Source organism: Panicum hallii, chromosome 9, assembly GCF_002211085.1.
Source record: "Panicum hallii strain FIL2 chromosome 9, PHallii_v3.1, whole genome shotgun sequence".
NCBI lineage: Eukaryota > Viridiplantae > Streptophyta > Magnoliopsida > Poales > Poaceae > Panicum > Panicum hallii.
The window spans coordinates 7,409,291-7,422,522 of NC_038050.1; the positions used below are offsets into that span (position 1 = coordinate 7,409,291).

Below are 13,232 nucleotides of genomic sequence, written 5' to 3' on the forward strand. Positions count from 1 at the left end.
CGGGCCCCCCGGGATTTTTCTTTCTTTTCCTCCCCAGGGTTTCCGTTCCCCTCCGCCCTCCGCCGCCGGACGCCGAAACGCCCCGGCACTGGGGTAATTCCCTCTGGCCTTTCGGCGGCGGCCGCGGCGTCAATCATGGAAAGCGACGGGAGAGGCTGGCTGGCCGGCAGGCGGGCGGCATCGATTCGGCTCGATCTGCTTTGCCAGGTGTGTGTTGGCAGCGCGGGCGTGCGGTGAGCCACTGAGCCGTGCGCGGACGGGAGGATTCCCCGTGCTTTCACTGCGACCGCGAAGGGCGGGCGCGCATGTAGGCGGTCGCGGCGGCAGCGGGGGGCGGGGTGGGGGCCGTGGGGCGGTGGCGGTGCGGGGAGGAGCGAGCCGGGAGGCAGAACCCGCGCACGGACGAGAGGATTCCCGTGCGCGCCATGTGAGCGGGGGCCGGTCACTTTCGGCGGCGCGCTTGGTGTTCGCTTCGCGTCGTTGGCATGGCATGGCTAGGTTCTGGCTTGGGTTACTTGGATGCGGAGTATTTTATGTTAGCGCCGACTTGGCATGGCATATGGCATGGCGTGGGCGTGCGAGCGAGCGAGTTCGATCACGCCGGCGGTGGCGGCGGCGGCATGCGCGCGGCGGCGGACGGCGACGGGGAGTCTAATCGGGGGCGTGATCTCGGGGTGATGGGGACACTTCGGGGGTTTGGACTTTGGAACTTGGGTGTAGTATATATAGTTACCGGTTCGCCATCTGGGCCATGTGCGTAAAAAGGTACTACGCGTTGAGAAGATATTTCCGCGCACAGGGAAAGTGACGTAGGACTCCTTGAACATTCCATTTTTATCTCCTGTGGTGGTCCACTGGACCCAAATTTCCTTACTGCGGCATGGAAGTTGTTAGGACGGAGGAAGGACCGGCTGCCGCCGGGTCCACACAGTCTTGTGCCTGGCTATGGCTGTGAGAAAGAGATAGAAAACGTTCGCTTTGGTTGCTCCTTTTTATCTTTTTCTCTTACATTTTTGGGTCATGTTCAGATGTTCTCCCAACCACACTCTTTCTCCTTTTCCTTTTTGTTTATTCAGAATAGAAAGGCTTATATTCGTTGAAGACTTGAAGATTGTGTTCTTTGAAAGATCCTACGAAAGTTGAAACAACACATGGATTCTAATATCCCAGTAAATGGAGATGTCGGGACTCAACACAAATCAAGCTAGGGTTATAAATCAAACTACAAGGACTGCTAGAATTTATTAAAAGAAAGTATACAAAATGCAATGAAAAAAATGAAACAACAAAAGACGATGGGTTCAAACCTTTTAGCCAAAAAAATCCATGTACAAGAATCTATCTTTTCAGTTGCTGTGCTGTCCTATTATAGGACGGCTAACCAGTAAATTACAATCTTTTTTGTTTTAAGTTACTACATTCACTTAATATTAAGGACTAGACAATCATTTTATACAACATCATCACATATAGGATGAATCAGTCTTCAATCATTGCCGAGCCCTCGTCACCTTTAGAGCACCAATCGACTCTTGAAGCAAGTTTGATGGCGAAGGCATAGAGCACCCTTTGCAGCCCTTGCTCTAGGATTATGTTCGAAGCTTGCCGGAGACCCACAAGCTTAGGCAATGCCTTTCACTAAAAAAGTGGTTTTGCAATGTTTATAATTCCTCATCTTGATATTGAACTCCATCTCAAGCATCTAGCTCTCCTAATCATGTTAGATTGTGTATAAGATAAACAAATGATGCTAATTATGCGCAAAAGGTGAACCATAGCTCATGAGCCATGTCATGAGGGACTTGCTAAAACACTGTGAGCATTTGTAGTGAGAACCATCCATTAGTTTTCTAGTTCCACTGCACATGAAGAATGTTACAATATCCGCAACGATGTCCGTGGACATGGGAGTTTGGGAAAAAAATCTCCAAATAAATAAAGGTTAGAAGATGCTTACCACATATTAGCTCATATTGAATTTGAGCGATTATCACTCGTATCGTGTTGGCGCTCAATAGGTGGTTTGGGGGAGGAAGTGGGTAGTAACAACAAACATTTGCAATGGCAACTGCTAGCATCTTGGTGCAGTGAATTTTATCTTGGTTGATGAAATGTACAAATATTTTCCTTTTTTCTTAAAATATTAATAATGATTTTGATTTTTAGATGCATTATGTAGTCTGTATGCTAATGCTGACATGGATGATTTGTGTAGCTTCTTAATATCCAGCTTAAGATGAGAGTGTGGTCTTTCAATTCGAGAAGCAATTCCTACATTTGAAGATTGTTGATATCCAGCTTAAGGATGAGAGTGTGGTCTTTCATCGAAGAACTTGCCACTTTTCTACTTCTAAAGATGTTCCCAATAACAAAATACATATAAACCAAGAGAATACAGTCACTAGACCAAACACCAAAGCTAACGAGAACGGCCTACAGATTTATATGCCATATTTAGATTACCTCTTTTATACAACTTGTGTTTCCGTTGATATGCGCAAGTAAACAACCTACAAAAGATACGATGCATTTTTCTCTGGAAGAATTGTACAGGTGCTCAATTGTTCGTAAGTCTTGGAGAAAACTTCCCATTTCGTGCATTTGAGTGAGCTTACCCCGTTTAGTGTGTTTAGCTTACCATTTATATACGGGTGAGATGAATTACATTATTTCCATGTTTCAAAAAATGCTTGCCTGCCGCTTTGCGTCATTAGTGACAGCACGCCAAATCTGACTTTCATAGCCAGAATCTGGAGAGAGAAAAAAGAAACGAGAAGCACGAAGAGGCGTGGAGCTCGTGCAGCATTGCCGCAAAGTTCCTAACGCCGACGCGCATCAACCGACACCGCCAGTCCGCCACTGCGGGTCTGCGGCACTGCCTGGCTTGGGCGAAGTTTGGTGCAGCACTGCCGCAGGGCTCATTGCTCAAGCACTCGACCTGGCAAGCTTCTGAATGTGCCAGGCTGATCCATTCATCCATCCCCTACACAGCCAGCCGGCGACCGTCCTCCCCTTCAGGTCCAGCTGTGACTGTGAGACCCACAACCCCAGGTCCCCAGCCCGCCCGGTCGGCAACGGCCGCCGCCGCACGTTCACCCCACCCAGCACGCCACTGCCGCTCCCGCGCTGGCCGTCGTCGTCCGCCTCGGCGCGGAAGCAGAGCTTAGCTCAAGCCTCAGCGTCGTAGAGACAAACGGGGCCCAAAAACAAAGACCAAGGGGGGCAAAGAAGGCAGGGGGGGAGAGGGAGACGGGAGGAGGCTAGGAGCAGTGCACCATCTGCTCCCACCGCCTACCGGCCGCGGTTGGATTGGACTTTCTTTTCCCCTCCTTTTGCGGGGTGCTGCCGTGGTGGTAGACTTGACGACTCCACTGGCTGCGCATCTGGCTGCCTTCCCTTTTCAGCGCCGCTTTCCCTTTCACCCGGCGCCGCTCCTTGCCTTGCCCCCCCCCCCCCCCGCCCGCCTACCCTTTCGCACCCCGCCTCGACGCCGCCGCCCGCCGCCGCCGATCGAGATAGGTACTGGCCCCCCCTGCCCTCCCCATCGCCTCTCGCGCGGTCTGGATCTGGGGTTTCCCTCTGCCTCTCGGGTTGATCCGGGGGGAAGGAGCGCGGGGGGCTGGTGGGTGGGCAGGGGCCGAGGGGGTTGGGGATCCTAGGGCTGGCGCGGGTGTAGGCGTCGACCTTGCTGGTGCCGCTGCTCCTCGTGCTGGGTTCCGATTGCTGCTGGCTGTGGCTCTGTGACCGAGGCCTCGGTGGGGAGCGATTGGCTACTGTGCGCTGGTGGAGTGGGGAAAGGTGATTTCCTTGTGACTAAAATGGGACGGGGGTGCTGAAATCCTTGCTTTAGATGGCAGGAGTGGGGGCTGAAGGCTGTCCGGAAATGGGAATTGGATTGGGGAGCTGTCCATCTTGTGTGATTTACATGCTCTTACTAGTATGCTCTTCTGTGTTCATGGGCTTACTATTTGGGTCTTGATTTGCGATGCATTTCCTGCAATCTGAGATCGGAAATGGCGTGAGCTATTTAAGGGGCAAGTGTTATGGGCCTAGGCGAAGGCAACTCATCTGTATGCTTGTTCTTCTGCAGGAAATGTTGCGAGAACTGATGCGACAATAAAGCTTCCTGGATGGACGGATGCGATTGCATCGAGCCACTATGGCCAACGGACGATCTGCTCGTCAAGTATCAGTACATCTCGGACTTCTTCATAGCCCTCGCGTATTTCTCGATCCCGTTGGAGCTCATCTACTTCGTGAAGAAGTCGTCCTTCTTCCCGTACAGATGGGTCTTGATCCAGTTTGGTGCGTTTATAGTTCTCTGTGGAGCGACCCATCTTATAAACCTGTGGACTTTCACCACGCACACCAAGACTGTTGCTATAGTCATGACCATAGCAAAGGTTTCTACGGCCGTTGTTTCCTGTGCAACAGCTCTGATGCTTGTTCATATTATCCCCGACTTGTTAAGTGTGAAAACAAGGGAGTTGTTCCTGAAGAATAAAGCTGAAGAGCTTGATAGGGAGATGGGATTGATAAGGACGCAGGAGGAGACCGGCAGACATGTTAGGATGCTTACCCATGAAATCAGAAGTACACTTGATAGGCATACAATTTTGAAGACTACTCTTGTTGAGCTAGGAAGGACCTTGGGTCTGGAAGAATGTGCGTTGTGGATGCCATCTAGAAGTGGTTCAAGCCTTCAACTTTCACATACATTGCGCCACCAGATTACTGTGGGGTCATCTGTACCAATTAATCTTCCTGTCGTCAATCAAGTGTTCAGTAGCAACCGAGCAATCATTATACCCCACACATCTCCTTTGGCACGGATTCGACCACTTGCAGGGCGATATGTTCCGCCAGAAGTGGCTGCCGTGCGCGTACCTCTTCTGCATCTTTCAAACTTCCAAATAAATGATTGGCCAGAGCTTTCAGCAAAAAGCTTTGCAATCATGGTTTTGATGCTTCCATCTGACAGTGCAAGGAAATGGCATGTGCATGAATTGGAGCTTGTTGAGGTCGTTGCTGATCAGGTTAATGCTCTATCTCTAGCTATGGTTATTTTAACGTTGATGCTTGTAGTAGGGGAAAACCATATTTATTGTCTTTTCAAAGTCATATGATCAACTGCTCATCAACCATGATCAGTCAATTAAGACACCCTTTTCACAAGTACTATGTGAAAGCATATGATTCTGAAACCAACTAGCCAGCTGCAAAAGATAGATTCCCTTGCTTGTTTGTCAATCTCAACATCTTTCTCAAAGTTAACAAACTGTTAAATGATATTGCCAAACAGATCCATTGTTTATACCTCTTTTTTTGTTCCTTCAGGTAGCAGTTGCACTATCTCATGCGGCTATTCTTGAAGAGTCCATGCGAGCACGTGATTTACTAATGGAGCAGAATGTTGCCCTGGATTTAGCTAGAAGAGAAGCTGAGATGGCCATCCGTGCTCGCAATGATTTCCTAGCTGTTATGAATCACGAAATGAGAACACCCATGAATGCAATAATAGCCCTTTCCTCCTTGCTTTTAGAAACTGAGCTTACTCCTGAGCAGCGGTTAATGGTGGAAACTGTACTGAAAAGCAGCAATCTGTTAGCAACACTCATTAATGACGTGCTGGATCTTTCCAAACTCGAAGATGGAAGCCTTGAATTGGAAATTAAAGCATTCAATCTCCATGCTGTTTTCAAAGAAGTATGCACCATATGTTTTCTGGTATCTAACATCCACATGATGCAGTTAACTAAATTCCCATTTGGTATTACAGGTGATGAGTTTCATCAAACCAATTGCATCTATCAAGAGGCTATCTGTATCAGTTATGTTGGCACCAGATTTGCCGTTAAGTGCCATTGGTGATGAAAAGAGGCTCATGCAAACTATTCTGAACATATCTGGCAATGCTGTTAAATTTACCAAGGAGGGACACATCACCCTTGTAGCTTCCATTGTGAAGGCTGACTCTTTGAGAGAGTTTAGAACCCCAGAATTTCATCCGGCTGCAAGTGATGACCACTTCTATTTGAAAGTTCAGGTAATATTCTAGAGAGGCTTGTGTGAATAATTTGTCATGGGCTTGTCAATGGGCTCATTGTCTTTCCATATGATCCAGAAATCAAGAAGATTTCCTTGCAAATAGCTGCATGCATTGTTTCCTTTCAAAATAAACAGAAAACTTGTATGCATTGTGCATAGTTAAAAACTAGCAGTCATCATCAGTTTCATTTTAAAAAAATTCGCAAATAAATCTGGAACATTCATTTGATTGTCTGTTGTAATACTTTCATGAACCCTGGCTGCAGCCATGTCGAAAACTCCCAACTTATTCATTGCACGATGTTAATAATCCTTTTTTTACATCTACTTATGTGCGACTCATTTTCTCATGTACTCTGGGTTTGGACCCACTATGTAAGCCTGGCAATGAAGTATTTTATGCTTAATTGCCTATTCAGTAACAGAAGAGGATTTTTCTGAAAATCCTTTACTAATATGTGCATTTTCTAGCATGAATAGTTACCTACTAACTATTCCTTGTAATTGTGTGTCTTGGTCATTGATTGCATTTGCATCATTAAACTCGTCTGGATTGTTCAGTTGCTTGATGGTTCAGTTGTGTCAGTTCTTTGTAGATCCATATGCAATTGTCCATGGTTACAAAAACAGATGGCACCTGGTCATCTGTAGCTGATTATTAGTTGTGTCGATAGTGCTGTAGCTGTTAGTGGAGGATATTCGTTTGGATCTTCTCTTTGTTTTAACATTGAATGGTGTAAAAGTGTCTTCTGGTTGAGCCTGATGATATCTGAAATCTGATTACTTCTTTACATTATTGTCGCATTAGTTGGGTGTAGTCATTTGTTGCATCTTGTTTGAGTTGCCAGGATTGACTTAGCCTCAGGACCAACATAGACCTAAATGACATTGACAGAAGATAAAACAGTCTTGGATTAGAAGCTTTTGTGTGTTTGTCAGGGAAAAAAATCCAACTCTAGGTTGGCCAAATCAAGGTATTGTGGCATACAAACTATATCATAAGAGAACAGAGGCTTATAAAAATTCCATTTTGGTTGATACTACTGTTCTTGGGTTTCATGCTTATAACTTGAAAAGGTTTCATATTTGCAGATTGTGAACATTGCATGGACACATGAAGCAAAGTTGTACTTCTGTGCTTAGCTATTATTATCAGTTGTCATTGCTTTTCATTCTCTGTTACTCCACTATTTTGCAGGTAAAAGATACAGGCTGTGGTATTAGTCCTCAGGATCTACCTCATGTATTTACAAAGTTTGCTCATCCTCAAAGTGGAGGAAACCGAGGGTTCAATGGTAGTGGTCTTGGCCTTGCTATATGCAAGAGGTAAATTTATTATTGCAGCTCCTTGTGGTTCCTTCTGCATGATGTTGTTTTTGGTGACTCAAGCTTCCTTTTGAGCGTCATGGAAAGATCTTTTGTACATCCGAATGCTGGATTGATTGGTCAGTCATTCATGCACATCAACTCAGCAGCATCTCTGAAAAATTCCATTTCAGGTTTGTTAGTCTCATGGGAGGGCACATCTGGATCGACAGCGAAGGAACAGGAAGAGGTTGCACCGCGACGTTCATCATCAAGCTCGGCGTGTGCGACAACACGAACACCTACCAGCAACAGCTGATCCCTCTAGTCTGGCCAGGCAGTGCAGACTCCGATTCGTCTGGTCTAAAAGCGCTCCCCGATGGGAAAGGATCCACCTCCCTGAAATCTCGGTACCAAAGAAGCGTATGAGCTTACTGTAAATGATTGACGGCGTAGTGCCAAGTAGGGGGACCGATTAGTTCCACCTTCTAATTTTGTTTGTAACCCTGTCATAGCAGGCATATAATGTACAAATAATGTAAAGCAAATGGGGACTGCGGCTGTGTACCTGGGTGGCAACGCTGACTTGCTGCATTGAGTAGTTTATCCTGCCAGCGGATTGAATTGCTTGTTCTGGGGTGCGCGCGCCCGTGTGCGGCCCCCGTAGCTCATTGCTTGCTCTGTTGTAATCTCATTATATATCCATCGTGTAAGATGAAATTTATTGCAAAGAAATGCACGGGTAACAAGCTGTTTTGGGCGCTATTGCACTGTCAGCTAGTGGTTCCGCCAGGTTCTAAAAACTGTATGTGGTTCAGCTAATTAGTAGCTACTGACCGAGACTGACAAATTTCATTTGCTAAGAAAACGCTGCTAAGTGCGTCAATTACATGAGACCATGAGAGGCTTTCGTCATTATCCAATGGAAATGCTGCCTAATTTCCGCCATTAAAAATATGTATTAGGCTTTACTTATAAAAATAGGTAAATATATAAAAGTGGAGTCTGCAGCTTAGATGATATTTGGTTTGGAGGGATTTATTATAAACCTATAAACCTCTCACATGAAGGTGCTTATTATGAGCCCAAGAAAGTGATGTTTTGTTGTAGCGGCTTATAAAAAGTATTTTAGTTGGTAAAGACCTTTCTACCCCTCATTAATGGGTCCGTAGGTGAGAGAGATAAGAGAGAATATTTTGGTGGGATCTATGAAAAATAAGCATCGTAAACATCCTTTGGAGGGGTTTACGAGCTTATACAGGCATAAGCCTCACGTATAAGCATTTATATTTGATAAAAAGAAATTTATTAGTGAGGTTTATAGTAAGCCCCTGTAAACCAAACTGGCGCTTGCTCCTGTGTTAGTCCTAGTCGATATGCGATATGGAATTAGTGTTTCGGAAGAAAGGTAAAGACGGGTCGCACAATCCAAAACGATATGTGGGGTCCACATGGACGTGACTAATCCCCATTTCCTTTCGGCCAACACTTTCCCCCAATCAAACTCGCCTTCCACGGCGAGGTTGCGTATTGCGCGGCTAGGGTTCGTCTGATTGCCGCCGCCCTCCTATCGATTCCGCCTCCTTGGAGGCATCCCTGGCTGGACCAAGCGATTCACCGACCAACTGATCGATCAAGCCGACGATGGCGCTGTCCTCAGCGGCACACAAGATCCCGCTGGAGGTCGCGCACACTCTCGTAGAGATCGCCGAGGTCGCGCGCTACGCCTACCATCACCGCCCTGGCTACCATGTGGCCCAAGACGGCGACCTGATCACACCGCCCCCGGGCGCTGATGGCGGCGGGGGCGCCAGTGAGGAGGCCGCACGGCTAAGGGAGGAGAACGCCATGCTCCGCGCCCGACTCGCCGACGACCTCGCGCTCCTCCGCGAGCTCCACGGCGCGCCCTGCGTCTCCAAGGAGTGCCCTCCTGATGTAAGTGTACTGTGTGGCACCCCCTTTGTATTGTGCTGTTGCGGATTGTTAGTTTGGCACTATCATACATGGCTGTTGGTTACAAGGACATGCATATCCGTAATTTGAACAGCTAAAACCAAATGTATCTCAAAGGGATAGCATCGAGCCGCCTTATTCATCCCTTCAAATTGATTATTAGTTTATCTAGCATTGCAGATGTGATGCGGAGGGTAGGATTTACTATCGCGATGATAGATTAACTTCTACGCATGATACTTGCCAATTTATCAAATGATTTGGCGATTTGCAAATCAGAAGCAACAACATACAGTCGAAATTCATTTTGGTGTATTCACATGGCTTCTACAGTTTATAAATGTTCAATTCATCCTGTATATTGGATTGATTTTGTTGTTTCTGGGTGTGCTTTTACAATGCAGCTGTACAATCGACTTCTGGCGGCAGTTAACAATGCTAGCTTCCTTGCTCACATCGAGAAATTACAGGATGAATCAGCACGTCAACATGCTGAACTATCTTCTGGCAACATGACAGGTTCATCCTCACTAAACGTTGTGAAAGTGTGTCTAAACTATGTTTTCTGGTCGCTGTTGTTTTTTCTAGTGTATTTTGCTAAACTGCTAAGAACCGAAGTCATTTCCATGTTCTGTTTTGATGGAACCAGAGGTAGACGTTGGAGATATTCCAGACAAAATGGGTGATGGGAAGAAAGGATCATGGGTCTTGGTTGCTTGTGATACTGCTGGGGCTCATTTGGAGGAAATTAGTGGGATTGATGATGAGAATTATGTTATTATCAATGAAGACGACATAGTCGATGGTCTTGCCACCTTTGTTGCTAGGTGCATTCTTGAAGATCCAAAGTCCAAGGTATTCACTTCTTTAAAAGTTCTTTTGAGGGTTTATCAAGGATGATGAGCATCCTCTTCAGTACTATTATGTTCTTTATGTTGTTCTAACTATTCTATATTATGTTTCCTTCAGTCATTATCGCCAGCGCAGCTCCAAAAGGGTATGTCTATCCTACATGCTGGATTCAAGTTAAATATACCCTTGAATAACTGCCTAGGTTACTGGGATTTGTCATTTGAAAGTTGTTGCCTAAAGTTCTCAGCTCCCTTGCTATTTTATCTTACTATGCCATTTTTATATTTTTTTCCTCAAATGCCATTTTTTTAATGTATTTAGTTTCTCATTTTGTGCATGTGTTGTAGACACTTACTTTTCAGATAGCTATATTCGATGAAGACCATGTTGGGAATGCTAACCCTGGCTTTAATGAAGGAATAGTTTCTGACTTCCTGTAGATGACAGTGTAGATTTAGTGTATGCTATATTATCTATCTTAAAAAACAACCAACCTATGTTTAAGGAACTAGGTGGCAAAGTAAATAAGGAGAAATAGGCACTGAATTTGACTTGAAGATGAGTCGAACCTGAGTGGTGGAAGTGTACACTCCCCCACCCCCCAACTGATGTAAGCTTAATTACTAAATTCTGTATCCTCAAATTCTGTGAATCAACCATAGAGATGCAATGAGTGTTAAACACCAATACTAGAAAGTAGGTTGAACTTTGCTAGTTCGCTTTTAATTTATTACTTGCCAGTGTCAGTTTATTATGCGGATGAATTTGCATCAACTATCTTCTTGCATAATCTATGTTTTTGGTGTAAGCAGCTGTTGCTAAGGCACTAGATAGCATGAAAGCTCGGTGGAGGTGGTCAACCTTTTGGGAGGCTGGACAAATTATTTATATCTTGACTACTTGGGGAATTACACTAGCAGGGTAAAGTTCTGATCATGCCTATATCTTGACACTTGTAACAAGTGTATGCAGTATCAAGTATTTGCGAACCCAAAAGTTTTTACTGGGCTCCGCCTACTTTTTAATGTATCATTGCTTTCAGCTTCTCGACTCTTTGTTTGCTTGGTAACACCTAGAGTAATATGCAATGGTAACCTGCTATTGATACTATGTACTTCTGATGGTATTCAGCATGAACAATTGCCAAGTATTCTAACATTCCTTTTTATTTTCTCCCCATCATACTTTCTCTTGAGCTATCTATTATAATGTATGTACTATTTGGATGATGCTAAAGTCATTCTGGTACCACTTATCTACACATTTAAATAACTAAACATTTGTATGGCTCTTCTTTTCACTATTACTTTTTGACTGGATGCAGATTGTACAAGAGTCGTCATGTCCTGAAAGTGGCAGCAAAGGGTGCTGCTGCGTCTGCCAGATTTGTTATGAAGGCACTGTGAGTGCAAAAGTGACTGTTGCCATGATCATGTGGAATGATAAGCAAGGTGTAAAAATGTAAATACAAAACTCGTCAGTGCCAGCTGTATATATGTAAATTATAGCTTTTTTATAATCGTGAACGATTGTTCAGAAGTGAAGAACTGTTTCTTTTATTGCGTATCAAAAGCAAGGGCATGGAGTGCGATGATCTGCAAGTTGTATATACGTAACTTGCGCGTCAGCTACTCAGCTGTACATACGTGATGGTATCAGTATAATGTTTAGATTCCGAACTATTCATCGTTCAGAAATTGGACTATTCATTTGTTTTTTAAGGGGTAGTGAGTATGGGCGTATGGCTGTATCTGCTTGAAATAAAACAGAGCTCCGTTGGATGCATTTGCTCCACGCTGGGATCTCGGGTCGAACATATTTTCGCACAAAGAACTGGGTTCTGCAATGAGTATGGGCTTGTGGAGTAAGTCAGGACTCAGGAGAACCTGTGGGCCGGCCCAACATGAGGTGGTCTAAGTAAACCCAACTCAGTCTAACCCTCTTCCCCAATCTCGCCCTTCGCAAACCCTTCTCGCCGCCCTTCCCAGCGCCTAAAGCCTCGGCATCTTCTCCTCCTCCTGCAGCGGCGGCTGTGTTCTCCGATGGCCACTAAATCCCACAAGAAGAAGAAGACTTCTACCCCAAATCCGCCTCTCGATCCCAAGTGCCCCTCCTCCGACAAGAAATCCAAGCCCCCGAAGCCCACCGAGGAGCAGCCGGAGCAGGCGGCGGCGTCGGACAAGAAGCCCAAGAAGCAGAAGGCGAGAGACGAGATCGACGAGATCTTCAGCGCCGCCAAGCTTGGCAAGAAGCGGAAGCAGCCGCAGGAAGAGGGCAAGGCGGCCAAGAAGCCCAAGGATAAGACTGAGGGGGTCAAGAAGAAGAATAAGAGCAAGACGCCGGGAAGTAAAGGTAAGGGTCGGGTGCCGAGTGACGACGACGACGAGGAGGTCGAGGAGAAGCGGCCGCGGCGCCGTACGGCGGACGGGCTCGCCATATACTCCGCCGATGAGCTCGGGTTCGGCAAGGCCGACGCCGGCGGCACCCCGCTCTGTCCATTCGACTGCGACTGCTGCTTCTGAGCTCCCCTCTGGCCTCCGCCACATGATGTAGTGAGGTGATGTTCCTAGGTGAAAACAGTGTGTTTGTGTTTTGCATTGCCTGACGAATTCTATGGCGAGCACATTTAGATTTGTGCTCTGATGAAATGAAATTTTGGTACATGTGTTATATTCATTGCTCCTGAATGATGCTGAAATTATAGGTCCCTGCTTAGGTGCTGGTGACTCAAGAATCAGCCTTAAAATTTGTATCCTAGTGTTTGGTTGATTACTTCCTCATGAGCATGTTGAGTTATAGCTAGATATCTAATGTTCTAGCTCTTCACAAGTAGACCATTAAGATGATATGTGACTGGTTGTTCATGAAACAAGCATACAAAAAATGCCTTCCATATGTTCTGAAATCTTGCTCACAGTAATGAGTGAGGTTATTTTCTTTATTATTTAGCTGCCTCAGCTTAAGATGATCCATTCTGTTGCTTATGTTTCATGGTTCGGACTGGAGTCGGCTTCTTTGGTTTAGTGTGGATGGCCTTCAGCTCTTCCTTGAAGCAGTATATGGTTTGCTAATTG

General features: G+C 45.7%; 3 protein-coding genes across 5 annotated transcripts; all 3 read left to right on the forward strand.

The window, feature by feature from the left end:
- Nucleotides 1–3,494: 3,494 nt before the first annotated feature.
- Nucleotides 3,495–8,118, forward strand: LOC112874487 (probable ethylene response sensor 1). 3 transcript variants are annotated; one of them, XM_025937821.1, is made up of 6 exons: nucleotides 3,495–3,519; nucleotides 4,091–5,036; nucleotides 5,338–5,706; nucleotides 5,780–6,046; nucleotides 7,247–7,374; nucleotides 7,548–8,118. In XM_025937821.1, the coding sequence occupies exons 2-6, from the start codon at nucleotides 4,131–4,133 to the stop codon at nucleotides 7,780–7,782; spliced, it is 1,905 nt and encodes a 634-aa protein (XP_025793606.1). In that variant the 5' UTR covers nucleotides 3,495–3,519; nucleotides 4,091–4,130; the 3' UTR covers nucleotides 7,783–8,118. The 3 variants fall into 3 exon arrangements, with proteins under 3 accessions (XP_025793606.1, XP_025793605.1, XP_025793607.1); XM_025937820.1 differs by lacking the exon at nucleotides 3,495–3,519 and adding an exon at nucleotides 3,529–3,798; XM_025937822.1 differs by lacking the exon at nucleotides 3,495–3,519 and having other exon boundaries at nucleotides 4,131–5,036; nucleotides 7,548–7,763; nucleotides 7,872–8,118.
- A 695-nt stretch (nucleotides 8,119–8,813) lies between these two features.
- LOC112874471 lies at nucleotides 8,814–11,752 on the forward strand. Its single transcript, XM_025937800.1, has 6 exons — nucleotides 8,814–9,288; nucleotides 9,711–9,825; nucleotides 9,956–10,161; nucleotides 10,276–10,303; nucleotides 10,971–11,079; nucleotides 11,483–11,752. Exons 1-6 carry the CDS (start codon nucleotides 8,998–9,000, stop codon nucleotides 11,562–11,564), a joined length of 831 nt encoding a protein of 276 aa, XP_025793585.1. The 5' UTR covers nucleotides 8,814–8,997; the 3' UTR covers nucleotides 11,565–11,752.
- A 335-nt stretch (nucleotides 11,753–12,087) lies between these two features.
- On the forward strand, nucleotides 12,088–12,980 carry LOC112874473 (uncharacterized protein C6G9.01c). Its single transcript, XM_025937802.1, has one exon. The coding sequence runs from the start codon at nucleotides 12,201–12,203 to the stop codon at nucleotides 12,678–12,680; it is 480 nt and encodes a 159-aa protein (XP_025793587.1). The 5' UTR covers nucleotides 12,088–12,200; the 3' UTR covers nucleotides 12,681–12,980.
- Nucleotides 12,981–13,232: the final 252 nt, after the last annotated feature.

Coding starts and splice junctions, on each gene's coding strand:
- LOC112874473 (XM_025937802.1), top strand. CDS start 12,201: ATGGCCACTAAATCCCACAAGAAGAAGAAGACTTCTACCCCAAATCCG.
- LOC112874471 (XM_025937800.1), top strand. CDS start 8,998: ATGGCGCTGTCCTCAGCGGCACACAAGATCCCGCTGGAGGTCGCGCAC. Junction 10,304..10,970: donor GCCAGCGCAGCTCCAAAAGG/GTATGTCTATCC, acceptor TGGTGTAAGCAG/CTGTTGCTAAGGCACTAGAT. Junction 11,080..11,482: donor TGGGGAATTACACTAGCAGG/GTAAAGTTCTGA, acceptor GACTGGATGCAG/ATTGTACAAGAGTCGTCATG.
- LOC112874487 (XM_025937821.1), top strand. CDS start 4,131: ATGGACGGATGCGATTGCATCGAGCCACTATGGCCAACGGACGATCTG. Junction 5,037..5,337: donor TTGAGGTCGTTGCTGATCAG/GTTAATGCTCTA, acceptor TTGTTCCTTCAG/GTAGCAGTTGCACTATCTCA. Junction 7,375..7,547: donor GGCCTTGCTATATGCAAGAG/GTAAATTTATTA, acceptor ATTCCATTTCAG/GTTTGTTAGTCTCATGGGAG.